This window comes from Suricata suricatta, chromosome 15 (assembly GCF_006229205.1).
Source record: "Suricata suricatta isolate VVHF042 chromosome 15, meerkat_22Aug2017_6uvM2_HiC, whole genome shotgun sequence".
Classification (NCBI taxonomy): domain Eukaryota; kingdom Metazoa; phylum Chordata; class Mammalia; order Carnivora; family Herpestidae; genus Suricata; species Suricata suricatta.
This window is the reverse complement of record NC_043714.1, coordinates 36,031,010-36,058,877: the sequence shown is the minus strand read 5'-3', so window position 1 is coordinate 36,058,877 and position 27,868 is coordinate 36,031,010. Positions and strand designations below refer to the sequence as shown.

At 37.5% G+C, this 27,868-nt stretch overlaps 1 protein-coding gene across 1 annotated transcript in view; it reads right to left on the bottom strand.

The window, feature by feature from the left end:
* SLC26A7 (solute carrier family 26 member 7) overlaps positions 1 to 27,868 on the bottom strand; it is a 109,513-nt gene that overhangs the window by 15,853 nt on the left and 65,792 nt on the right. Inside the window, exons 7-13 of the mRNA XM_029923581.1 lie at positions 26,994 to 27,141; positions 24,873 to 24,986; positions 16,536 to 16,613; positions 15,423 to 15,518; positions 7,636 to 7,742; positions 6,538 to 6,604; positions 2,999 to 3,136 (exon numbers count right to left, since the gene is read on the bottom strand). Of these exons, the coding sequence (XP_029779441.1) occupies positions 2,999 to 3,136; positions 6,538 to 6,604; positions 7,636 to 7,742; positions 15,423 to 15,518; positions 16,536 to 16,613; positions 24,873 to 24,986; positions 26,994 to 27,141 (748 nt within the window). The remainder of the gene's footprint in view (positions 1 to 2,998; positions 3,137 to 6,537; positions 6,605 to 7,635; positions 7,743 to 15,422; positions 15,519 to 16,535; positions 16,614 to 24,872; positions 24,987 to 26,993; positions 27,142 to 27,868) is intronic.

Genomic DNA, 27,868 nt, shown 5'->3' with positions numbered 1-27,868 from the left:
ATGTGATATCCTGGATAGAATACTGGAACAGGAAAGAACATTCAGCAAAACTAAAGAAATCTGAATAAAGCATGAACTTTGGTTAATGATAATGTATCCATTTTGGTTCATTGATTGAAACAAATATGTTGCACTATGCAAGAGGTTAATAACACTAAGACTGTGTGCTGCAGAGTATCGAGGAATTCTCTGTACTAGTGTTTCTCAACTTTTTTGTGAGTCTAAAATTGTTCCAAAATTAAGTCTACTTAAAAAAAAAGCACCTTCTTTAAGCAAAAGAAATTTTTGAATAAATAGCAGATTGAAACTTTCTTTGTAAAGTGAGGTCACAAAATGGTGATTATAGGAGTATCTATAACCTGCACAATACTGAACATGAGTCCAATAAACTCCAGGACTCTGAGATCTTCCTGAGCTTCTGTATTCAGGAAGATATTTCATGAGGATACATAGGAAGTATATTGTCGCAGTGTAACAAGACAGGAAATCCTTTTTCAGTTTGCGTTTTGAGTGTGATGTGATTATTCTTGTCCCAGGATGTTTTAAATGCCCTTCCGTTACCACCGTCTATTGAAAATATAGCTGTGAGAGAAGACCAAGGTCCCAGCAGAGCACCCTACTTTAGGAAGAAAAGCTGCAGTAGAAATTAATTGATGCTGACTTGTGACTGTGAACTGAACCTGGAACAGGTACATGGTCCTTAGAACAAGAAGTTGATATCCTGGATGGACAGAGTGTGACAAGGATAATATGAGATGCCCCAAAGAGCATCCATGGTACCCAAGACCATCCATTCAACCATTCTGAAGAAAGATCTATGCCTGATTCCTCAGCTTCCAGATTACCATCTGAATGCTTATTGTATCCTTCAAACCTCACAGTATGTAAACACACATAATATTTGCATTATTCTCATTATAGTGAAATGTACTCTCAAGAAATCCTTCACTGCCATTACAGTTCTGAGTGAAAGCATCCCTTTGGATATCATTATGTACCAAAACCTAAGATTCAATGGACTCTACTAGATGATTAGATTCAAATTTCTGAAGTCCTAAGTTGGTAAAATCAGGTATGTGGTATCTCCTCACAGAAGGCTGTGTCAGTGAGGTTTATTTATGACTTCATATGCTACAAGATGAGCACATGCCAATTGTCAATTTCTAAAAACAAGTTGGAACAACTTAGTCTTGCAGGAAAATATTCTAAGGAAAATATCATCAATAAATACTTATAAGAATATTCACATCAGATAATCCACTAGACATGATAAAGCCTACAAAGAATCATATCAAGAAGTAAATCTACATTTTGGCAAAATAAGACCACAGATTTCTTGTGGGTTAATTATGAATTTTGGAAATCTAGATAAATTTTCCCACAATATTGTTGTGCATGGGTTGTCAGCTTATGTCATCCACAAGAACCTACCTATCTCATAATACAGCTTAAAAAATGTGTTTTTAAAGGCTTTAAAAAAAGATCTTGTGGGATGCCTGGGTGGCTCAGTCAGTTAAGTGTCTGACTTCGGCTCAAGTCATGATCTCACAGCTCCTGAGTCTGAGCCCCATGTTGGGCTCTGTGCTGACAGCTCAGAGCCTGGAGCCTGCTTTGGATTCTAGGTCCCCCTCTCTCTTTGCCCCTCCCCTGCCCACACTTTTTATCTCTCTCCTTCAAAAATAAATAAACATTAAGAAAAAATAAAAATATAAGTAAATAAATAAATAAGAGGCCTGTATCCAACTTGAATAACTAGGGATATATATCCATCTTTGGCATGAGTGCAAGTTCTTCTCAACCCAACATCACAGGTGGGGTTCCTAATAATCTGATGAAAGTGACATCCTAAAGAGCATGATGAGAGGAAAAGACAGGGCTGGAGATGCACAAGCAGAGCCAGCCTTGTGGGCTTGCAACTTGTGTGGTCACACAGGGTCCTATGCTTAGAAGGGTCTCCTCCTTGGTTTAATGCTCTCTATTGTCATCTTTAAATTCTTAATAACTGTCAAACAAGGGAGCTCATATTTTCATTTTGCATTGCACCCAGCAAACTATATATCTGATAGTGTATTTAGAGCCTCCCTGGTGTGGATCAGTATGAGGCCCAGAGACAGAGGCATAAAGCTGCAAGGAACAGGAATGAGTCACTGAACTGCTCCTGATACACTACAAATGGGAGAGTTAATACCTCCTACATACCTGAGTGATGGGGATAATACAATTCAAGGATAGAAGAGAAAGGGATATTTGTAACCTGGGCAGTCATGGCAAGCTTTGTGGAGAGACTGCTACTCACACCCAATCAAACTAATAATATTAACTAATGTTTTATAGGCTGGAGTAGGCCAGACAGTATTCTAAGTGCCTTGCATATATTAACTCACTTAATCATCCTGATTAGAGATAAGGAAACTAAATCACAGTAGGTTTGATAACTCAGTTACATTCCCACAAACTCAAGGAGCTTAGCTCCAAAGTCCATGCTAATAAGCTTATGGATTCAAATAATTACAGATAGCTTATTTACATAAAATTATCCTGATGTACATTTGATATCTGTTAATTAAGATAACTTGTGGAGATAAAGAATGCTAGTTTTTTATAATAATGTTATAATGATGGCAACAGTTTATGCTTCTCTGAAATCATTTATCATATCCTATCTCTTTCAGATTTGGATCTGACTCTTCTTTATCTTGGTAAAAGGGTCATTTTAGCAGAGTGATTTGTCTTGTGTATTCTTCTCAGGGTTTTAGGACCTAGTACACATGTCTACTAGATATATGTTGGATGAATGAATAAATGAACAAAGGAATGAATGACAGTGATTTCTTAAAGGCTAACTATAAGAACCAAATAAAAAGTATTAAATGACATAAGGTGTAGCTGAGAAAGTGGTTTCCAAAGGCTCTTATAATATATCATATTCCACAATACAGATCTTAGTGTCATGATACAAGGCTATTTGTAGTACAGTAATAGGAACTAGCTTTCCTACCTTGCTGATATCATCCAGTAGCTGGTTGTTGGCATTTTCCTTTTGGATTATATTCATTAGATCAGTATGAAATTTCTTTGCATTCAGGAAAACAAGTGGGTTGTTTATTGAGATAATTTTCACCTGCTGCAGAGTTTCCTTTTGGAGGAGAATAGGAATGAATTCAGAGTTCTGAATGAAATAAAAGAGGATTACTATCCAAACAGTCTAACTCTTACAAATCCAGATGTCACTCAATGATGGAAGAATCTCTTAGCCAAGGTTTTCATTATTAAAATTTATTTGTAAAAGTTAATATACAATTATGCTTCTTTGGAAAAAATATGTATTTCCTTTTTCCTAAGAAACATTAATAATCATGAGATGAGTCTGCATCTTTTAAGGCCCTGATTCTCACTGACTTGGGGGAGGCAACACTCTAAGATATCCACGGAGTACCAGGAAGACCTACCCTTCCCAAAGTACCTCTTTTATACAACCTAGAAATTAAAAACTCATTTACTTTATCATCAGTATTTTTTTAATGAAAATATGTCCTAAGGGGTCAACTCTCAGTCATTTACCTCATAATGATATAGTTTTCTTTTGGCTGGAATTATAATCTTACAAGGGACTGATAGACTGATAGTTCTAATTAGGAGAATGAAACCAAGAGATAGTCTCTGGAAGGTAGTTTCACTTTGGGCAGGCCTAAGTTACACTGATTGACAGGAGGGAAGTAAGAGATGCAGGAAGGGAGAAGAAAAAGTTTCCAAACAAAAGGTGCTGCTTTGGCCACTGCCCAGGTCTCCTGGCTGCAGCTTCGGGTTTGCAGCTGACAGCATGCTCTCCATGACCTTTGGGGCAGGGGTCTGCCCTAGAAATGGAGAAGATAGTGAGTTCTGCTGAATAACTCCTTACCAGCTAAATAAAGCAATACTCCTTCAGGCTTTAGTACTTGCACAGAAGAAGCAAGCAGCCCAGGGATTAGTGAAGCAGATGGGCAGATAAAGAACAATACAAGAAAGAAAATATTAGGCATGTGAATTTGGACAATTCATTTAACCACTCTCAGCTTCTACATCTTTTAAAGTAGATAAAATTTTAAACTACATAATCTCAAAAATTTTCCATAGTTACACAACTGATTAAACTCTCAAAAGTGAGATTTGCTACAAGTAAACAATTTCAAGAAAACAAAAACTTAACTTAAAATTAACTTTTAATCAAGAGTAAATCTCTTACAGAGAGAGACAAATCAAGAAACAGACTTTTAATTGTAGAGAATCAACTATGGTTACCAGAGGGGAGGAGGTGGGGGTTAGGTTAAATAGGTGATGAGGACTAAGGAGGGCCTTGCTGGGATCAGCACCGGGTGATGTAGGGAAGTGCGGAATCACTACATGTACACCTGAAACAAATACTACCCTGAATGTTAGCCAACTGGAATTTAAATAAAAACTCCAAAAAAATAAATCTCTTACAAACCAAAAAAATAAAACAATTCTTGGGCCTGTCATATTTAGTTATCACAAAGTCCCATATCTAAGATTGACCCACCAAACACACCACATGATTGGGCCAGTGTGTTGTTTTGAGTTAAGATAATTTTTTTTAAAAAGCAGGTATTGGTTGAGGAATAGAGATTCAACATGTGTCAGAAAAGAAATTCTCAGTGGGGTTGAGTTCACCCACCAAAGAGGTCTCCCAAGTTCAGATGTGTGTTTTATATGAAGAAGGTAGAAGAGCTTGAACAGAGGAGAGGAGTGGCAGACTACTGCCAAGCTTGACGTTAGCTAAAAACTCCACCCAACAGCCAATGTTCAAATCTTGTTCCTAGTTTTCTTTCTCTCTTATTTTTGATACAAAACATTATATAATTCGTAAACTATAATGTTCTAATAAAGCTAAGATATCCTTGTGACAGTTATTATTCAGGTGTGTGACTATACTGGAATCAGTCAAGGTTTAAAGATATGGAAGAATTTTGACATGTTTATCTTCCTACAAATCCCCTCATTTACTTGCCTACATGTTTAGTCAGAGAAGAAGGTAAAGGTTAGATAGAATTGATTAACCTGTAATCTTTAAGCTGAAAATGATCAAGCTTGAATTATTTTTCAAAGCTAACAATGTCAAGGCTAATGTACAGAACTGTATGTCTACGGTGGATACACAGAAAACTCTAGGGGCCCTAGAGCCAGTCTAGGACTTTCTGTGAGCACTGCATTCTCATGGAAAATTAAAAAGAAAAGAAAGTCATCATTGGTGGAAAACTTCAACCTGGGACAGTCTTAGGGCTCTGAATTCTAGTAGCTCTCTATGAAGAAAACTTTTCCACACATAGTAAAAACACAAACCAGAAGTGCCTGGGTGGCTCAGTGGGTTAAGCATCCAACTTTGGCTCAGGTCATAATCTCATGGCTCGTGGGTTCAAGCCCCACATTGGGATCTGTGCTGACAGCTCAGAACCTAGAGTCCACTTCAGATTCTGTGTTTCCCTCTTTCTCTGCCCCTTTTCCACTCATGCTCTGTTTCTCTCTGTCTCTCAAAAATGAATAAATGTTAAAAAAAATCTAAAAACACAGCCATAATATATATAAATATTGAATCACTGCTGTACACCTGAATCTAATAAATAGTGTATGCTAATTATTCTTCAATTTAAATACACACACACACACTTCCCTGGGTGTCACAGAAGGACTCCTGGTGCTACTCTGTACTTCCAGTCTACTCAGAAATACCCTGACAACTGGGGCTTCTGGTGGGAGCCCAGTTCTCTTTGTTCTGAGGGCCGTCATGAGGTACTAAATTATGTACATATGAAAAATAGAGGGAAAAAATAGGTTAGCTAAACACTTACAAAGCAGGTTCAAAGTGAGGCCATATTTTTTAATTGCTAATATTTAAGTCAACATTTCTTCCCTAACTTTAAACTTGTTTTGGTCATCCTTCAGAACAAGAAACTAGACCTCAAACACAACTGGTCTGCCCAAGCATGCACAAGGCAAGACAATTTACATAAGCTGTTTCTTTAAAAAGATGGCCGCTATGCAAGAAACCAATCCTGTTGGCATTCCATAACCATTGAACTCAATTACCTTGTGCTAATAATACACTCTTATTGACTGTGTTAAAAATAATAAAAACAGTACCATGATCCAACCTTGTTTTATTTCCTTCTCTATTCCCTATCTTCTTCCATCATTTAATTAGGAACAGACTATTTGTTTAGTTTGACTATTTTATGAAACGTAGCTAGTGGAACAGAGGTTTCCAATGCCTCAACTAATCTGGGCCATGATCCCAATGTGAATGGTTGGAGGAACTATGCGATCATCTTCTCTGAATGCAATGCAAAATTTTTTTGTTGTTTGTTAGTTTGTTATATGTCAACTGCCACATGTATGGTGGTCCCATATACCACTGAAAGTTCATGCTAATTAAAAATAAAATTATCATGTATTAAAGTCATACTTTTACTTATGGTACCTTGAAACTATTTGAACCACAAGTATTGTTAATAATTACACAAAGGAAAAGAAAACTAAACTTACGCCATCCATTTCTGTCTTCACTTTAAATTCCATTTCTTTCATGTTTTTTATACTCAGAGTCTTTGCTCTACAATTCAGGCAGAGAAAAATTAAAATGTCACTTACTAATCACTACATTAACAATGAGAATGCAAAATGGATGTCATTTTATCATAACAATTAGAGCATACCCATAATGATTAAAATTTTATATCCTATTTGTGCATAAAACACTGGTAAATCTCTATTTCTCTGGGGTCCTCAGGAATAGAGAATAACACCAGAGACACCTAAGTAGGAATTAATAAATATAATTGACCTCACCCGGGTTCCTAGAGCCCCATCTCTGTAAGCAACAAAAGGCAGATTGACAAAAAGAATTAGAAGAGCATATATGGTGTTTGGGGAAATCTTGTTTTAGGGGAAAAAGAAGTAAAGAGAGAATCAATGTCAAGATAGGACCAGAAGATACTAATGAATCTACACAGATTTCTATAGAAATCTCTTTATAGAATCTATACAGACAAAACTTAAAAATGTGTGAAGTATATTGTTTTACAAAGAATTTCAAGACAAGGATGAGAAATGAGTAATAGCATTATCCGATGATAAACACTGAGAAAGTAGAAAAAGAATTGGTCAAAATAGGGGAATAGTTTACAGATGTGCAGTAAAATCTTCAATAAATGATATAGAATTCTTCAATAAATTATCTAGAAGAAATTTTTGTATGTATAAAAATCTGCTTCTGAAAAATTAAATTTACTTAAGTTATCTAATTTTCTAAATGATTAGATTTTATATGGTCATTGAATAATATATCCCCCTCACTTGATTAAAAAAAAAAAACAGCTCCATGATACACTGCATGGCTATGAGTTAATTTACTTTGATAGATTTTATATACTCAATTTTATAGTGTGGACAATATTTCTCTTCCTTAAAACCAATATTGTTATGCACTATTACATAGATAAAAACTTTTCTTTTCATTTCTAATTCTCTGATGCCACAGAAACATGAAAATAGCACTAAATATTATACAGAAATAAAAGTAACTGGCATTACCATATACTTTGCTACTATGTCAAAATAAACAGCATGTAAGTAAGATTTTACCTCGGGAAACGACCGATCACAATAGCGATGGTACAGACCACACCAAACAAGAGCCCCACGTTGGCAGCAAAGCATATTGTAAATATGTATGTACTGACCCAGATGCCCTAGAAGAGAAACAGGAAACAGAAGATGCAAGTCCTTTGGTATTCTCTCCTCTTATGATTGCTAATTTTTTTTACAATCTTATACTATAGCATTCCTGTAAACAAAACTCTCAGCAAAAACAGATTATTTTAAAAGTAGTAAACAGAAGCCCAGGAACACAAAAACAAAGCCTGGTCCCTTTAGACTCCAGGCAGGCAAAGGTGGGGTAAAGGCACATTCTTTTATTTCTAGAAACTTCCAGATATTAATTCAATCCCCAACAACACTTTATTTAAAAATCTGTAAATAGTTGGTTGATGTGTATGGTTCAAAAGCATTGCCATAATTTCCCACTGTTTTCCCATTTAATGTAATAATATTACAAGCCAATTGTTAGCATATTTTTGGTCATTCTGAACAATTTCTATTTTCTGGGACTGCTATACAAAGAACTACGGTAGTAAGACCCTCAAAGCATAATGGTTAAAACAACTGAATTTAACACTACCAAGGCCACTTTTAGATCAGTCTTTCTAAAGATTATTAAAATTATATTTGCAAGAGGCAACTTCTTATGAAATTCTGGAAGCTAAAAAATCTGAGACAACTTAGCCCTTGAAAATATTTCAGAAGATTTCAAGAAAGATCTTTTTCTCCTTTCATTGGGATTCCAACATTATTGCAGTTTTGTCCACCACCTGAAATTACAATCAGCAACAAAATATTGTATAACAGTTGACATTTCTAAGTTTGTTACTGACAAAAAAACATCTTTAAAAGCAAAATACTTTGTGAAATTCAGATGGGTATATTTTTTAAACAGAAAATCCTGCATTTATCAAATAGTGGACCAACAAAATATTCAAACCTCTCTTTTCCCCAAATTATCTGCATTACTTTACCTATGCACACAATTCAAAGTTGACTTCTTTCTGTCCGAATGTTTATATTATCATTTTAAAACATCTTCAACAACCTAATTCAATTTATTTGCAAATGAAAAAGTTAGAAACTTCAATTATCTAGTCTGAGTATAGCACAGATTCTTGGGGGGCTAGGTGAGCCTAGTTTGAAGCAAATGTTTCTAAGTAGTATTTTTTACTCAAGATACCTTTCTGTTGTATTATTTATCTAAATGGAGCTTGAATTGTTTTTCATGATGGGCTATTTTGAAAATCTAAGCCCTTGGATTCAAATGGAAGGATTTTTATCTGTAAAATTCTTTTTGATACAGAAGAAACAAATATTTTGGAATAAAATAGAAAATATGGTTTCTTTAACTTATTTATTTATTTATTGGGGGAGGGGCAGACAGAGAGGGAGAGACAGAATCACAAGCAGGGTCTATGCTGTTAGCATAGAGCCAGACGTGGTGTTCTATCTCATGATCGATGAGATAAGGACCTGAGCCAAAGTCAAGAGTCAAACACTTAGCCCACTGAGCCACCCAGGCACCCCAAGAAAATATATCTTAAGTGTTCTCATGTTCAGATCCATCACCACAAAATGTAGTGCTAAGTTAGCACTTATTATGACATCACTTTTAGCCTGTCATCCTATAGGTAAGACACTGAGATGTTTTTCCTCTATTTAGGCAAAAAGACAGTCATTTGAGTCTTTAACTTGTATTAGTGTAATTTGTCCTCCCTAATGTATTACATTATGCTTCATCACATACAAAATAAGGCTGCAAGTTTTTGATCATTACTTCAACTTGTTTCTTACTCATTCCTTAATGCTGACTGAACCCTCCTGGGTGTGGCAGAATAAGACTTCACCAAAAGCTTGTAAGTCCACTTCCTCATGGCCAATCTCCATGAGTCAATATAGCATATGGAACTGAGGATCCTGGTCCCTGCCATTTAAAAAACCACAGGGCCCAGAGGCCATGATTTATCAAAGCAACCAGAAATTTTGGTACCATCTGGTTCTATTTTTAAAGCATAGTTACTTTCCCACAACATCATCTATTGTGAGTTAGGTTCCCATTGCTTAGTTATTTCCCAGGGCTACATTTATAGTTTTGAAAAAAAAAAAAACCATCAAATGTAAATTAACAACATAGACCAGTAAATAGTTCCATTGGTTAGAGTAAGTCCCCACACTGTTCTGTAACAATTTCTACTAAAGATCCAAGTGCTGTTTTTCACAGTTATGAGGAAATAGTTAACTCTCAGGCCTCTATTTTTTCATTATGTGTTACCACTCGCTCCCTTCTCTGTTGGTGCTTATAGCCTCTAAACACAAACTAACTCAAAAGCTGACCTCAAGTAGGAAACATGTCAACACATAAACCCTTGCACCATTGAGCAGCTACTCAATCACTTTGCCTCTTCCTGGTCTGTTTTGGTGATTGATATACATTAATATATTGGTGTAGATGTGAATTCTAGTCTCACTGTTCAGTTACTCAAACTCAGATCTGAGCTAATGAGTCAAGTCTCATTTTGGATTCCTATTTCCTCATTACCTCAGACAGGGTTTTGATCTGTAACACAAAGTGGAATCATTATTCAACTATAAAAACTTTTAAAGAAATAAAAATTTCTAATTTTTCATGTGATGACTGCTCATATGATTTTATAAAATTTCAACCTTCAAATTATTTTACATATATACACATCTTTCATAATTTCATTTCCATGGTATTTTAGATATATTCTACATATTGAATAATCTGGATGTATTCTGTCTATTGCATAATATAACCTATATCTAAAAATCTGTGTCATGGCTTCTCCCTGTTGTATTCCTTAGCAACTACAAGATACCTGCCCACTTCAGCCTTAGGAAGGGTTTGTCAAGCTAAACCCAATGGTTCATTCAACCATCATGCATTTGCTATATCCATGTCACCTTTCTCAACCATACTTTTTGCCCACATCATACTATTTACTTCAAGTTTTCAACTATCACCTCTACAAAGGAGACTACCAATTCTGAGCTATTAAACCATTTTTCAGTCTACCAATGCCATCAAACCCAGTATGTCCAAGTGAAAACTCATTAACTTCACCCCCAAGTCTCCCCTTCCTTCAATGTTCTCTTTCATTTATAATACTAATATTCCTCAAGACACTACAATCAGAACCCATGGAATCGTATTTACTATTTCTCTTCTTTCATTTACTTGTCAAATCATTTTCCAAGCCTTATCAATTATTAATAAAAATGATCTCAAACCATGCCCTATTCTCAATTCACTAAGACTGCCATAATTCACACTTTACTATGGCTTGCCTAGACTGTTCTGACAGCCTATTTAACTTCCTGCTTTTGTTATCAGCCATTTGCCATACTGCTGCCAGGATTATATTTGTAAGTTTAGATTTGGATATCAGATTTAGGTAATATATTAAAGGCATTTTTACTCTACTATCTTCTATTAAAATCCATCCAAAACAATATAAAGAATGAATATATAGGGAGGAAAACCCAGCTGCAATAAAATAAGAACATGGCCGCAACTCCTAACTGTAAAATATGGTGGAGATTTGCCAAATACTGTGAAATTTGGATGATATCAAGGAGAACATTGTAAGACAACACATTTACCTTCAAATTTCAATCAATTATAGATTTCTTAAAATGAATATCATAGTTTTTTAAGTTCTATATAGTAATATTTTGCTAAGAGCTCTAAATTCTTGGGACAATGGTGGGCCACCACACAAAGAAATGCATGCATCTAATCTATATTTGATACCATAGAAAGAAGAGCAGCAAAATGAAATGCCATTGTGTCACTTGCAACCCAGCTTCCTAACCAAAGGAGACTAACAGAGGTGAAGCAAGGTGAAGAACAGAGAGAAAGCAGCAAGCGTCAATGAGAGAGCCTGTGACTGTGAGGCTTTGTTTCAACAAGGGACGGGTCTTCTGATGACATACTACGTCATAGCTGTGGACTGCTCCCCTGCACCTCCTTCTCCTGCCCTTCCCACATTATTTTTCAGCAAATAGTTAGGTCCACTAAAAAGGCATGATAATCATAAAAGAATCAACAAGTGACTTACTCATAGAAATGAGAGAAAGAAAGAAAACAATGAAACAGAGACAGAGGGTAGATTTAGACATGTAATAGGCAAAACAATCACACTCGCACACACACACACACACACATACACACACACACAGAAACCAACACAAATAGATTTGAAAGGTCAAAGAAGAAAAACTATATTTAAAAAAACTAAAAGATTAAGAAATAAGCTGGAAGAATTTAGAAAAGGATATGAATGAAAATAAAAACATTAGAGATTAAACCATATTTAAAGCTAAAAAAAAGATAATCACAACTAGAAATCCATAACCAGAGACATAGTAAATAGCCCAGAGAAACCACATACACACTCCCAAAACTAGTCATAGTAAAATGTATAGATACAAAGAAAGACAAAATAAAATTAGCACATATATAATTTGTTAAAAGAACATCTAGATTTGAAAAAAAAGTTCAAAAATATATTAGAAGAAAAAATTTGTATATAATCCTCAATTTTGAGATTAAAAAGATATGTCACTCTCACAGAAATTTGCTACTTGGGTATTCAGTCACAAGAAATATTCTGATAATATTACCAAATTTCATGGACAAGTAAGACCTTCACTGTGCATCGATGCTGAAAAACTAATTCACATAAAATAACAAATCATGTTGGGGCACCGGGGTGGCTCAGTTGGTTTAGAGCCCAACTCTTGATTTCGGCTCAGGTCATGATCTCCCACTTTGTGGATTTGAGCCCCGCATGGGACTCTGCACTGACAGTGCAAAACCTGCTTGGGATTCTCTCACCCTCTCTCTCTGTGCCTCCACTGCTCATGCTTGTTCTTTCTCTCTCTGTCTCTCTCCCTTACTCTCTTTTTCTCTCTCAAAATTAATAAATACACTTAATAACAAATACATCGACCTGTGATTTCTATGCCTTATCCCTCAATAGCTGACGATAGTTCTAAGCCTAAAAAGCACCAGAGGAAGCATTTTAGACTCAACCAAAAACTTCCTTCTAATCTGAAAGAAAAAAAAAAAACAAGAACAAAAACAAAACAAAAAAAACAACAACAGGGAATATAAAACACATGAGCCTTCCTGAAAAACTACTTGCTTATGACATACAGAAAACAAAGAGATGAATTGAAAAAACAAACAAACAAACAAAAACAAAAAGACTCAAGAATGAGAATCTGGATTTAAACAAAACAAAACAAAACAAAAAAACTAAAGGTAACCACAAAATGCATTTAAACCATCTTCTATGTTCAATAACTAAATGACATCATCTTCCTGCAATGATGTTCCTAACTAGAAACTTGGAACGAGTTCTAGACTGATGCACTATATATGATGAATTGGTGGTTAGGACCACTTAATAATGTCTTAAATATTTCTCAAGTGTATTCCTTCCTCTTGAACCTCCTGGCCTCAGCTTTGTTCCAGGCCTTCTCACTTATCTGCCTGACTTACTAAAGCAGTTTCATCCATCTTCCCTAAATTACTCAAGGAACCCTTCTAATACATATATCTTATTTGTATTTCTCCTTCTGGTAATTTCTATACCCCATCTGTTACTAGATGTCCTACCCATCATTTCCTGGAAGAAGCCTTCCCTGGCATCTCTTCCCTTCCAATATAGTAATGTGTTCTCTCTTATGTAATTAATGAGTTTCCTAGAATTACTTTATCTGAGTTCTCAAATAAATTGTAATTCAGTTTGCATCTACTAATTTCTCTATTTACACATACACCTTTAAAAAGTCATAATCCTTCATCAGTCTGGGTCATTTTAACCTCTTGGCCTGTCTATCAAATCCTTTTCCTTCAAGTCTTAAATCACATTTCATCCCTGGTGTCAGAGCATTTTGTATCAACCTAGTCTAAATTAAATGGTCCAGCCTCCATTTTTTCCTAGCACTAAGCTTGTACATTAAAAAAAATATTTATTGCTTATTTTTGAGAGAAAAAGAGCACATGCACTTATGCGAGTGGGGGAGAGGCAGAAAGAGAGGGAGACAAAAAATCCTAAGCAGGCACCAGGCTCTGCGCTGTCAGCACAGAGCCTGATGCGGGGCTCAAACTCATGAGCCATGCGATCATGACCTGAGCTTAGGTTGGATGTTTAACTGACGGAGCCACCCAGGTGCTCCCCACCCCCAAGCTTGTATTTTTGCTTCCAGGTCATGTCATATCATGCTGCTTCCTGCACAAATGTAAGTGTCTGGAGGAGACAAGTAGTTCTTATTTATCTCTGCATTCCTCATAGAGCCCAGCATTGTACTGTGGTAGGGTATTGAGCCGTGGGAGAAGTATTTCTCTGAACAAAGAAGTGGGGGAGATATATAGATAATTGCATTTCAATATGGTGAATGTCATAATAAACAGAAGGTACTTATGAAATACTTTACCCATATTGGAAAGAGGACAAATTTTAGATGTTCCCGCACACACATTTCTCTAGAATGTTATACATTTCTGTTGGTAGAAGCCACACTTTATCATTGTTCAGTATAATTTAATCTCTTCCTGTCAATATCCTTTTAACATAATGCTCCTCTCAATGTAAACCCTTTAAAACTAAATCATGAGGGGCGCCTGGGTGGCTCAGTCGGTTAAGCGTCTGGCTTTGGCTCAGGTCAGATCTCACAGTTCGTGGGTTCAAGCCCCGCGTCGGGCTCTGTGCTGACAGCTAGCTCAGAGCCTGGAGCCTGTTTCAGATTCTGTGTCTCCCTCTCTCTCTGACCCTCCCCTGCTCCAGCTGTCTCTCTCTGTCTCTCAAAAATAAATAAAAAGCAAAAAAAAATAAAAAATAAAAAAAAATAAAACTAAATTATGAGACTGCTTATGTTTAGAAGGAATGTGGTCACTGTTAAGATGTTCACCTTATATTGGGGCACCTGGGTGGTTCAGTTAGGTGTCAACTCTTGGTTTTGGCTTGAACTCATGGATGGTGAGTTCAAGCCCCATGTAGGGCTCTGTGTTGACAGCATGCATCTTTCTTGGGATTAACTCTCTCTTTCCCTCTCTCTGCCCCTCCCCTGCTTGGTCTCTCTGTCTCTCTCTCAAAATAAATCAATACACTTTAAAAAATTTAAAAAAATGTTTACCTTACATTAATGCAACATATTCCTTAGTCATTAATGACAGTTTTTCATATGTGTTCTATTAGTGTGTACCTCCTTGATGAGCTTCACTTCCAGAATCAATTCATAATGGAATTTGAGAATCCCCAGTCCATTCAAGTTAACTAGCATTTCTTTATAGGTTCTCAAGCAAAAGAGGCTCCTGGGTGGCTCACTTTGTTAAGTGTCCAACTCTTGACCTCAGCTCAGGTCACGATCTCATGGTTCTTGAGTTCAAATCCCATGTTGGGTTCTGCACTGACAGTGTGGAGTCTGCTTGGGATCCTGTCTCTCCTTCTCTATGCCCCTTCTATGCCTGCACTCTCTTTCTCTCAAAATAAATAAATAAACTTAAAAGTTTTCAAACAGCACATAAATCAAAATTGGACAAAATTCCACTTCTTTTTCTTATGAAGACATTTTCTATTTTAATGCCTTAAGAGTCTGAAAAAATAAATAGTAGTTTACAATTAGTACACAAATCTCAAATGGCCAAAACTATTTTCTGCAAATATAAATATTAAAAGCTGATTTTGCAATACATGGTCAAGCTGAAGAGGGTAATTTTCAGTCAAATGTCTACTTACCCAATCAATCTTATCCACATTCCAGTATTTTTTTAAGTCCCGGAACTGTATCAGCATTCCCTTCAATCCCACGACAATAATACTTGCAAGCACACACTACAAATAGGAAATAAGTTGATGAAGAAGTAAGATAAAGATTTTAATCTGAATTTAAAAGGACCAAGGTATTTTTTTTTATTTGCTTTTAAAGTACTTACTAGAGAAAAGCAATCACCATTTAGAAGACTAAGACAATACTCATTTTGTTTAGAACCAACCTATTATTGTACTTTAGGAATATACTATCAATTCTATAAAATCACAGTGTAAAACTTACACCATTCTAGAACATAAAAAAGAAAAAAATTCATGAATTATACAAGTGTATGTTATAAAGTTGAATGTCCTCTTAACTTTCATTATCCATTGCCAATTGAAATTTGTTGCAGAAACATTAAATATTTATATTATGTATCCCTATAATTGCCTTCAATATCAATTATGTGGTTTTACCTGAAGATATTTATAACTCTCTTGAAAAATGACCTTGACTATTAGACGATCCTTTTGTGGGAATGATTTATTCCCACTATATGAATGAAGACTTAGGACACGACAGGATTGAGACGGTCTCTGGCCCTCCGAAGACCAGCATCTGACTTGGGTCACTTTAGTGCCCCAGGCTTATGAAAAGCAAGATAAACACTGGTAACACTGGTGTTCTGAATCACTTTGTATAAAGATGTATCAAGGGTGGCAAGATGTATTTGGTTCCCTACTTCCCTGCCCTGCACACATTTTTCTAACAGTACGAGTTCTGATAAAACTCTTTCAAAGTCTATTTCTTATAACAGAGATTGCCCAGAATGAACACAGAATAAATTTAATTTCACAATGCCATGTTTATACATGAACTTAAGAACTAAAAACAGCCACGGTCCCTTCTCAGTCCCTGCCCACCCCCTCCCCCATCAAATGTGGACTCTGTCCACCTCCCCTTCATTCAATCATTACTTATGTCACATGGTTTTCATATGTAGGATCATCGAAGCCACTCTTATAAGACATTTTAATATAGAATGATTTCACTAAAAGTAATGTTAAAAAGTAGATAATGAAAAAAGACTACTGTACCATGGGCAGCCAGTAAAGCAAAGGTCCTATGGCATAGATGACTATCAGGACAAGAACGCAAGATATTAAGCAAGCCACCTGTAAAATACAAGACAAATGAAGAAGAAAGCACTGAACTTTCTTATTATTCCAAACTTATAGGGGGAACTATAATTCTCAGTTCATCTTGATTATAAGAAACCGAATGTTGGCACAAGATTGTTAGACTACCATTATCTACATTTTGCAGCTGAGGAAACCCAAACGTGACAGCTGACAAACTGGTGCAATCAAATTAAGTCAGTGATGAGAGAAAAGCAATTCCACACAAAGAAATAGGACACCATCAACTTTTATCACACATCACAGCAATGGCTTTTTTTGTTTAATAGTGAAAGTGACATTTCAATTAAAAGTCCTTTAGCCTGTTGTTGTTCAGCTTGACTCTCCTCGTTTCTTAGCGAGTTTGAATCATAACTGAATATGCAGCTTAGAGTTTTTTCTCTGCTGATGATAAATTTCCACTGAAGCATTTACTCTCTTTGGATTTCTTTGTTAGGAAGGGTTCTAGAATGAAGCAGTTATATGGGATTATAGGAGCAGTCTCCGTGGTGAAATAGGCTTCGTTTTATTAATCCTGAAGAGTCATTAGTATCATGTTCCAACCAACTCAACCTGCTGACAAAAGGCAATTCGAACACCTGACTCCTAACTATGCTCCACTTGATAGAGAACCTGATTTCACATAAGCGAATGTGCATGACTTAATAAAAACATTTGGCCAAACTGTCAGCCTAACAGGCGAAAAGGAGGCTTTCATGGGACCACAGAGGTGGCCAGAATATCATTATGGAGATAGTAAAGGGAATCAGGATCTATCAGAATGGCTAAAATTAAAAATAAATATATAAACAATCAATTAGTATCAAGGGTTAGCCAGGACTTAGAGCAAGACATTCACAGACATTGCTGTTGGGAGTGCAGTATTGTACAACCACTCTGAAAGGAGTTTGATAGTTTCTGATGAAGTTGTGCATACATCCACTGACATGTGTCCCAGAACTACCTAAGAGAACTGAAAACATATGCCCATGAGAATATCTCTATGAAAATAAGTAGAGCAGCTTTATTCATAAACACAAAAATTATAAATAACTGAAGTTCTACCAATTGGTGAATAGATAAACAAATATGGCACATCCATACAATAGAATACTACTCAGCAATAAAAAAAGAACAGACTATTGATACAGGCAACAGTGTACGCAAAACTCAAAACCATTAAGGTAAGTGGCAGTAGACACCAGCCCCTTTCATGTTTAGTGGAACTCATCTCTAGCACTCCCTAGCATACAAAGGGGAAAATAATCCTGTGGGAAACAAGTTGTTAGGGATCTAAGATCACTCATAAAACAAGTCACAGGATACCAAACTGTTATAGTACTCATCATTTAGGAATAATTGTTCATTTTGCATAAGAAGTTTTCAACAGCAAAATATGTCTGACACTCTATGAGGCTGGAGAAAGCAGATCAGAGAGCAGATCATTGGATTCATTCAGATAGTTCAGTGACTCAGTATGTTTATGGAAAGAAAAGGACCCTTTTGTGGGCCTCTTCACACATATACTTAACGATGTACCTGAAAATACAACGCTTAATCTCAGTTGCAGTCATGAACTTTGGACAGCTAAAGTCTAAACTCCTTTGGAAGGCTCTGAGACACAGGGAGGCAGAGTGACTTGCCCAAGATCATTGAATTCAAAAGTGAGAAGGCATGTGGATTATGAGCCAAGTTGGGATCCATAAAGCCAAATGTATTTTAAGGTTCTTAAATATGTTACAATTCAGTGAAGCTGATACAGAAAATACAACCTAACTAAATAATTTTATTTAAAAACAGGAAACTACAACTACCTTTGGGCTTTTCTCTACTATTTAATGGACATTTCATTCACATGATGCTTGTATGTACATCAATAATCAAACTGCACTCACTGAACTATGATTTGAGTCACTGTCAAAATGAGTCAAGAACTAAATGGATGTTACTTGCAAAGGATGATAAACTACGGGTAAAAAAGTTTATTTGTGTACCTTTGATGGTAAGCCATATTATGAAATAGACCATAGAAGCAAATGGGTTCTGTTAGCTTCTTCCATGCACTTGCTCACCAAATGTTGCTGCCCTAGCTCAAAAGGTAAGTGTATCTAATTGGACAAGAAATCTTTATCATCTCTGTCCAGTGTATCTAGTTCATAGAAATCAATAATATAATAGTTCCTTCCCTCAAAGCTCTCCAAATACTGACATTCATTGTCTTCGCAGTTAAGACCCACAGTTGTTGAAATGTGGATTTGTAAAAGTCTTTGAGATCATGCAGTCCAAGTCATCATTTATATATGGTCCACTCAGTAACTGTGCAAAGAGGTTGAACAAAGATCAGATATTTGCAATACTATCACAGACTTTTCTAATTTCAGGTTTCAAGAATAACACAGTGCAGCTGTATTTTCAAGTATTACCCGATTTCTGAATATCTGGTATTTTGCATATGAAATTCTGCTTTTTATATATTTCTGACCTACAAAGAGAAAAATTGTAAAAGCATGTTGCAACCCAAACAACAGAGAACCAGAGTATTTGGGTGGCTCAGTCATTGAGTGCTGGACTCTTGATTCGGGACTCAGGTCATGATCTTGCAGTTTGTGAGATTGAGCCCTGTGTCAGGCTCTGCGCTGACAGTACAGACCTATTTGGGATTCTCTCTCTCCCTCTCTCTCTCTCTGCCCCTCTCCTGCACTCTCTCTCTCTCAAAATAAATAAGGCTTCAAAACAAGAGAGAAACTTGTTCCTTTTTAAATTTTTTTAACATTTTATTTATTTTTGTAAGATAGAGAGACAGAGCATGAGCAGGGAGACACAGAATCCAAAGCAGGCTCCAGGCTCTAAACTAGCTATCAGCACAGAGCCCAACAAAGGGCTCAAACCCATGAATCATGAGATCATGACCTGAGCTGAAGTCATAACCTTAACTAACTAAGGCACCCAAGCATCCCTCCTTTTTTTTTAATTCATAAAACAAACACCACGTAAGTGCCCTCTTCCTAATAAGTTTCAAGTTGGAGTAGGTTGTAACTAGTAACGACAAGTGTTCACACCCTTAGTTATACACAGGGCAAACACTGTCTAGGTATGCTACTCTTCAGCCCTTTCCATGCCATACTAACTAAATGACTAGTGACAATTTTTTTGCTCTAAAATATAACTACTATCTTGAGTTAATTCTCTGTAAAGGATAATAAAATCTAGATTTTCTTCTTGTTGCATTACATACACTGTATATGTTGTAGGTTGCTAACAAAGGTGACTCTGCAAGCAGTAGTGTTACCCATACCTACTAGACGACTGGATAGTCGTCTTCCTCAATAAGGCCAAAGCATGCTAAGTTGGCTGAGAGCCCACTATATGCACGGCTCTGTGGAAAGTAGTGGAACGGCAAAAGTGACGGGAAAGGGCAGAAGGAGAGAGAGGATGTTGGGTAATGAAGGCTAGATGAAGACAGCTTTAAAGAAGTTGGAAGCAATAAGCCAAATTTGAAAGAATAAAGGAACATAGCTCGGCAAATTAGAACCCAAAGGCAATCTGAATGTTGCAGAAAAACGCACCAGCTGTCATTTCCGACTGTGACCGAGCTTTGCCCACAGCAGCTGCTGCCTCTCACCCTTCATGGTTCGGTTAGGCCTCCCCAACTGCCCGCAGAGCACCAGAGTGTCTACTCTGTTGGAAGCAAAGGAAAATGCAGAGGGAAGGAGCCAGGGCATACTGCACTCTCTCTCATGGCTCCCGATCTTTAGAGGGAAGGACAGAAGGAAGGCCTGCCAACAATTCTTTGTGCTGGTGTGTCTGGGCAGCCCCGAGACCTTTTTATTCCTAGATATCCGTGCTCAGCAGGCCACACAGTAAGGGAATCACCATGAAAAGGGTCTCTACCTGTGGAGGACAGAAATGTGTTTGGGCCTCTGACTGTATTAAATCCTCAGTACCTCTTGTTATTTCAATTCAAACATTTCAATTTGATTTTTGAAACCAATGAATGGCTTTACCATCAATTCTTTGTATGTAAAATGAGCCTAAGTGCACAAATATAGCCATATGTGACTCATGTGTTTCGTCCATATTTAGATAGGCTGTAAATGTGACATACACACCAGATTTTGAAGCCTTACTACAATAAGAAAATGATGTAAAATATGTTGTTGATGATTTTTGGATAGATTCTTTGTTGAAATAATATTTTGACTATCTTGGGGAAATCCAAATATATTACTAAATTAATTTTATTAGTTTCTTTTGCTTTTTAAAATGTGACGCCTGTGTGGCTCGTATTACGTTTCTACTGGAACAGCACTTTTCTAAAGTCTGTGACCCAGCGCCTGGTTTCAAGTGGGATTTTCCTTATTTCAAATGTACTATATTAAGTCCCAATACAAACTGTCCCTTTCTTTTTTAACTTTGATTTATTTATTTTGAGAGAGAAAAAGCACATGCAACCAGGGGTAGAGAAAGAGAGGGAGAAGGAGAATCCTAAGCAGGATTCCGGGCTGAGAGTGGGAAACCTGATGGGGACTCGAACTCACCAACTGTGAGATCATGACCTGAGCTGAAACCAGGAGTCAGACACTTCACCAACTGAGCCACTCAGGCACGCCTCACCTGTCCCTTCTTAATGTCAGCAAAAACTGACTAGTTTTAGCATTATCAGATACTTTCATTTTTCATTCATTCTGTCTTCATATAATTACTGAACACCTATTATGTGCTAAGTCCTGGCTAGACACTAAGGATGTAGTGGACCAAAACAGACATTGACACTGTTTTCTAAAAGCTTGAGTCAAGGGTGGAAGGCAGGCAAGATTCATAGAAATCATACTGATCGATATTTTGTGCACAACTGACCCTGAAGAAAAGAACACTTGTGCCAGAAGTGGCAGTGAGATCTGATGGATGGGAGGACTTCACTTAGAGGGAAGGGGAGGCAGCCACAGACACTTGTGGCCCACAGGAAGGAAAGAGGACCATGTGGCCCCAGAGCTGAGAAAGAGGAAGAGAAGCATCCAAGATGAGGCTATAGAAGGAAGCACCCAGAACCTTGTAGGTAAATAAAGGTATTAATTCTAAGACCTCTGCAGAGCCTTCTACAGGCTTTAGGGGGACATAACAAGATCATATTTACATAAAAAAACTTTCTATGGAGAAATATCAATAATATTTCTTCTTTTGAAAGAGAGAGAGAGTACACACATGCATGCAAACAAGGGAGGGGTGGTGAAAGAGGGAAAGAGAGAATCTTAAGCAGTCCCTATGCCCAGCACAGACCCTGATGCAGGGTTTGGTCTTACCACTGTGAGATCATGACCTCAGCCGAAATCAAGAGTCAGATTCCTAACCTACTGAGCCACCCAGATGCCTCCTAATAATGTTTCTGAATAAGGAAGAGTCAGTTGATGAAATAATTAACAGTGGAAGGTGGTTCTCACTGCTCCTTTAACTAGTTGTCATTAGCTTAAAAGTTGAAGAGTTCTTAGATGTTCTAGATTAATTTAGTGGGGATAACTCTAGTTCCTAACAGAGAGAGAGCCATTTAAAGGGTTGTTTTGTGAAGCCTTGTCACCAAGAAAACCAGTTGCATAAATAGCCTCTCTAAAGACAAAACTTTTAAGGACTTGGCTTTCCCAGCGCCTTCTTCAAATCAGGTCAGTTATCAGTTATACCCACATAAAATCAACAGTTGGAATGTTAAAGGTCTAAAATGACTACCGTGGGAAAGCATTTTCGATTTGGGTGTGCACATTAAATCAGATTCCTTCTCTCTGCAATGTAATGGAAATTGTTGGACAGATTAGCGACCATCTCAACAAGCAAGCCTGCATGTTGCTACTCTCTTGAGCTTTGTTTATTTCTCTGAAGTGTTTTGTGGGATTTCTTTCATTTCTTCTGAAGTCTAGAATAAAGGACCATGCAGAAAATAACTCTCAAAAGGCCTTAAAAAAGTTCTGTTGGTTTTATCATTCAAACTTGTGGCCTGAAGAAAGGTGCCTCTCCATCCTCACTCCATTGGTTGAGCAAATTAATGCCCAGCTTAAATGAAAATCCAAGATTTAAAAATAACCACATATTTTGTCAATGTATTATCTCTTTTAGACATTTAATATTTAAAGTTATAAAAATTAATGAGACAGTTTTGTTATTACCAAAATAGTAGTGGGAAAAGCAGTAGACGCCTAAGGAAACACGACATGCTGCACACTTGGGTGGAAGAGATCTCACAGTGTCCAACCTTCTCTTGTCCATGTGGTGGATGAAGACACTAACCTGCCCAACACCCCCAGCGAGTTGGAGGGGCAGCTTGGAATAGAAACTGCCCTACTGCACACCAATCACACCAGGATGTTTTAACATTAGATGTTAAACAGAAGGTTCTGGAAAGATTTTTATTATAAATAGTAACAATGCAATCAATGATCATTGTTACCAATGAAGGAGTATTTATTTAGTGCTCATGCTCTGGGCTAAGTAAGGGTGTAATAAATCATATAATCCTTATAACAAATACTTTAACAGCCAAGTCCAAGTCCAGTTAAACTTGAAAGGTCAAGTTACTTGTGCCAAGTCACCTAGCCACTAGTGGTAGAGCCAGGATACAAGCCCAGGCTCTGGAATCCATGCCCTTAGCCACTTACTTTGTTTATCTAGCCTGAACATGAGGAGAAGAAATTTGAATATATGACCCCTAATGAGAAATCAGGTGGAAACTAGTATAGAATCCTAGAATTTGGGGGGCACCTGGGTGACTCAGTCAGTTAAGCATCCGACTCTTGCTTTCGGCCCAGGTTGTGATCTTATGGTTTTTAAGTTCAAGACCCGCATCGGTCTCTGTGCTGATGGTGTCAAGCCTGCTTGTGACTCTCCCTCTCTCTCTACCCTTTCAGGGCTCGCTCTCTCTCAAAATAAGCAAGTAAACTTAAAAAAAATCCTAGAATTTATGTATAGAAATGTTTTCAGAGTAGGAAATGATACTTGAGTACACTGCACATAAACCATTCAGATTCAGGCCACAAACATTCGAGAGTACAGTTGTGTTTATGCCCACACACATGTGAACCTATACCTGAAATCACTTAGCTCACAAGTTGTGGCAATTATCTGTCAAATTGCTATACATTCCGAATTTGTCTGTTTCCTCTCCAGTCCCTGGTCCATTCATCAGTAATTTTATTACCTCATTTTATGCTCTGTTTTAATGTCCATTCACCCATCTTTCTCTTGCCACTTTCCCCCAAGGTCGGGCAAGGCAGGTCTACTAGGCAGACACCTAGTGAATGTTTGAATGATCACATAAAATGTTTTATAAATTCTCATTCAGTTCCAATGCTAAGTAAATATGTATTGTTTTAAAAATGGTTATCTATTAATATTAATTTCTTATATTAACATATACATAAATTTTCTTATCTGTAATAGTCCTTAAAGGTGCAAGATTTGGGTTCAAATCCCAGCTCTGCCTCTCATGAGCTCTGTGACCTGGAAAAGTTATTTTAACCCTCTTTTCCTCAACTTTCTCATGTGGAAACTGAGGATAATAATTATACCTCTTTCACAGAGTTGTCTAGAGGGTTAAATGACTTCACTCACATGACAAGTATGACACGCAGTGCCCGGCACATAACTCAATACACGCTCCCACCAACACTCCTGCCACCGTCATCATCAGCACGGCGGCACCTTTGTTGTCGCCATTGTCAGCTTGCTGGCACCCAGCGTAATACCAGGTATATAGCAGGCTCTTTACAAATGTTGAATTGATTTAAGTTCCTAAAATATATGCTAATTGTTTCTTTAGCCTAAAATGTGCACAGATGACTTATTACTCATGTATATATCTGTACATCTCTCTGGACAGGAATTTCAGCGTCGAGGACCGATTTTCCATATAGTTGATTTCATTTCATTTAAAGGAAAAATGAACAAAAATGGAAATTTTTTCCAGTGGACTGGTTAGGTTAGCCAAAAACAAAATCAGCAGCACCACCAGAGGGAGCTTCATTCAAAGACTGCCAACAAGCTGTTACAGGCACAGGAGTTTTGTCTGCTCACACAGTCATTCCGCTTCTGGGAGGGTCATTCATAAGAAAGAGAGAGACAGACAGACAGACAGACTTTCTTGAACTATTTAGAGAAAAAAAAATTGAAGAAGTGAAAATATTTCCAGGTCTTTAGAGAGAAGCTCACTTTCCCTACTGTCCCAAAGGGAGAGTAACCGGAAGTTCCTTGGCCCATTCTGAGCAGTGAGGTTACCTGTGTCTTTGCCCCAGTGCTGTACAGGCCGGCCGTCCTGCCCATGGCGGCAGCGCTTGGTATGCAGAAGAAAAATGAAGGGATCACATTGCTGAGGCCGTGGGCCAAGAACTCCTACAAGACGGATAATAGGAGAATATACCATTACTTAATGAGAGTCAACTTTAGGTGACCACAGGTGCATCCTGTCAAAGGATAGGCTTGTCTGGATTACACTTCTGTTCTCCCCATTTGTTGTGACTTAACCATTACTAAAAAAATACCTAACTTTTAGTGAGTGCTTACAATGAGCCAGAAACTGTTGTAAGCATTTTACTCATTTAATGCTTGTAACCTCCTTATAGGGAAGTACGAGGATTCATTGTCTCTGTTGCCAATCTCTCCTCCATCTTTTAAGTCACGACAGTCAAGGCTTCGGCCCCCACCACTCCACCAATGACACCCACAAATCTAAATCCAGAGGTTAGTTCCTATCTACTTGGCCTAAAAGTGGCATCTGAGATAGTTGCTTACTTACTCCTCCTCAATGGTTCCTTCTAGTTCCTTCTAGGACCTCACACCCTCCTATTTTCTTCTTACCTTCCTGACCACTACTTCCCAAATATCTTTATGGTTCCTTCTCACTTAACCAGTAACAAATATGGGAGCATTTTTCTCTCTGATCTTAGCTACCCAAATACATGCTGACAATTATGAAGTCTATATATCTAGTCTGGACCATTCTTCTGAACTCCAGACCCATATGGCCAACCTGCTATTCAGCATCTCCATTTGCACAGTTGACAGGTATCCCAAATGTAACTAAATCAGGTTTATTGCTGTCTACCATCCCTAGCCGGGTCCTCCCACATTCTCCCCCACCTTAAGTTCCAACTGCTTAGGCTAAAAGCATTAGAGATATTTTTGACTCCTTCCCCTTTTCCCAGATGGCATCCATAACCAATCCATAATCTGTCTACTTCTCATCGCTGGCATTGCTACATCTAAGTCACCAAATGTCACCTGGATTACTGCAAAAGCCTCCTAATGTTTTCCTGTTTCTGCTGTTGCCAGGAAACAAAACAGACAAATATGCCTGTCTTCAGGGAGCTGGCACTCTAGTTAGGAAATGCTGACAGTAAACAAGAATAATGCGAGAAGCAAAGCAGAGAAGGGAGTGGAAAAATCTGGTGTTTAGATCTTAGTGTTCCAAGGAAGGCCTCCCTGAGAAGGGAATGTTTGAAATAAAAGAGGCATGCATATATCTGAGGGAACAGAGTTCCTGGAAAAGGGAGCAGCAAGTGCAAATATCCTGAGCCGGAAACATGACAAGTGGGTCCAAGAAAAAGCGAGGTAGTAAGTATGGGTAAAACAGAGTATAAAAGGGATATGAGATCAGAGAGGAAAGGGATGGTGGTAGGTCACGTAGGGCCTTGTAAGCCTGGGAAAAGAATCATTTCATCTGATTATGTATGGGAAGCCACTGGGAGGATTTGAAATGAGGAAATATGTGGTCTGTGTTATATACCATTGGATCCCTTGTTCCTAGACCAGTGCCTCGTACATGGCTTTGTTAAATGAATAGATCTGCTTTTTTACAGATGACAAAACCTAGGCACAGAAGTAATGAAGGGCACATAGTGTCGGAGTGAGATTTAGAAACAGGTAACTTGCCATTTTTAACCACTATTCCATAGGAATGTAGAGCCATAAGGCTTGAAAGAAGAAGCTAGCAGATGCAGATTCAGGAATATGATCAATAAATGTTCATTCCTTGGTATTCTTAGCATAAACCCCTGCTCCCTTTAGTAAGAAGTAATATTAGTGTGATTTTTACTTTGAAATCCATGTTGTTTTAAAGTCAGCATGCAATGATAAATATATGTAGATTCCCTCCTAAAATCAAAACGGACATCAAGATGTCCCTCTTTCTAAGGGGAAAAAAGATATATTATAAACCAACCCATGAAGGCCAGATTTTCAGCTTTCTATGAAAGATTTTTGGGATTTTTTGTGTTCTCCCCATTATTGCTGTACACTTAGGAAAGTTACATTTTTTTTTATAAGTTCAACATTCTTAGGATCTGGGAGCACGAGCACCGCGATACAACCGCTGTGGAGAGGGGCTGGGGTGTACTCCACCTGGTTGTCATCAACTGAGTATTTGTATTTTTTGGCAGACCCTTGAGCAAGAGCCAGGGAGGCCACATAGCCAACAAGTGCCACTCCGAAAGCTTCGGTGATTACTGCAGAGAGGACATTCATCGGGGGGGCTCGAGGTGGAGGGATTCTGTGGAGAGAAAAACCATACTGAAGTCACCACCTCTGATGTCATTTCTGTAACAATTTGCAATGACTTCAACTGTGGTAATGATTATGAAGTTTACACAGAAAAAGTGAAACACTCGTGTGAAAACCAAGCAGCTTTGCCCTTAGAAGCCCTTTGTTTTCAATATTATTGAGCAGAAAAGCAAAATCCCAAGGATCGGCACGGCGACAGCTCCATGCGTCTGTCCAGCATCTACGCCCGGGAGTTCAGGTTTTACACTACAGAAACTCTGACTCAATGAAAACGTTCTGTATCAGAACAAAACAAATCTGGAGCGTTCTTCCATTCGAACCTTTTCAAATACTTAATTGTCAGGCGTTAGAGACTATACCTCCTGTCCTGAGTACCACAGTGTTGTACAAACAATGGTTGACTGTGAGCTATAATTCTTGAGCTAATCCCTAACTTTGCCATTGAGTTCATAATCTTAATTATGTTTTTAACTCAATCCTTTCACAGTACACTCAACTATGCATCACATATGTGAAGAAAAATGTGTGTAAAGGCACCATCTACCCTCCGTGGTGAAACACAGGCCACAGTTAGCTATTTCTCAATTTTAAAGAACTGCTTAAATCATTTCTTTCAACTAATACCCAGCCATTGTCTTATTGTCTTTTGAAAAACACTTGAGCCAAGGTTTCATTGTTTATTTATACTCTTGATGATACTTTGGAAGACTTCCTCT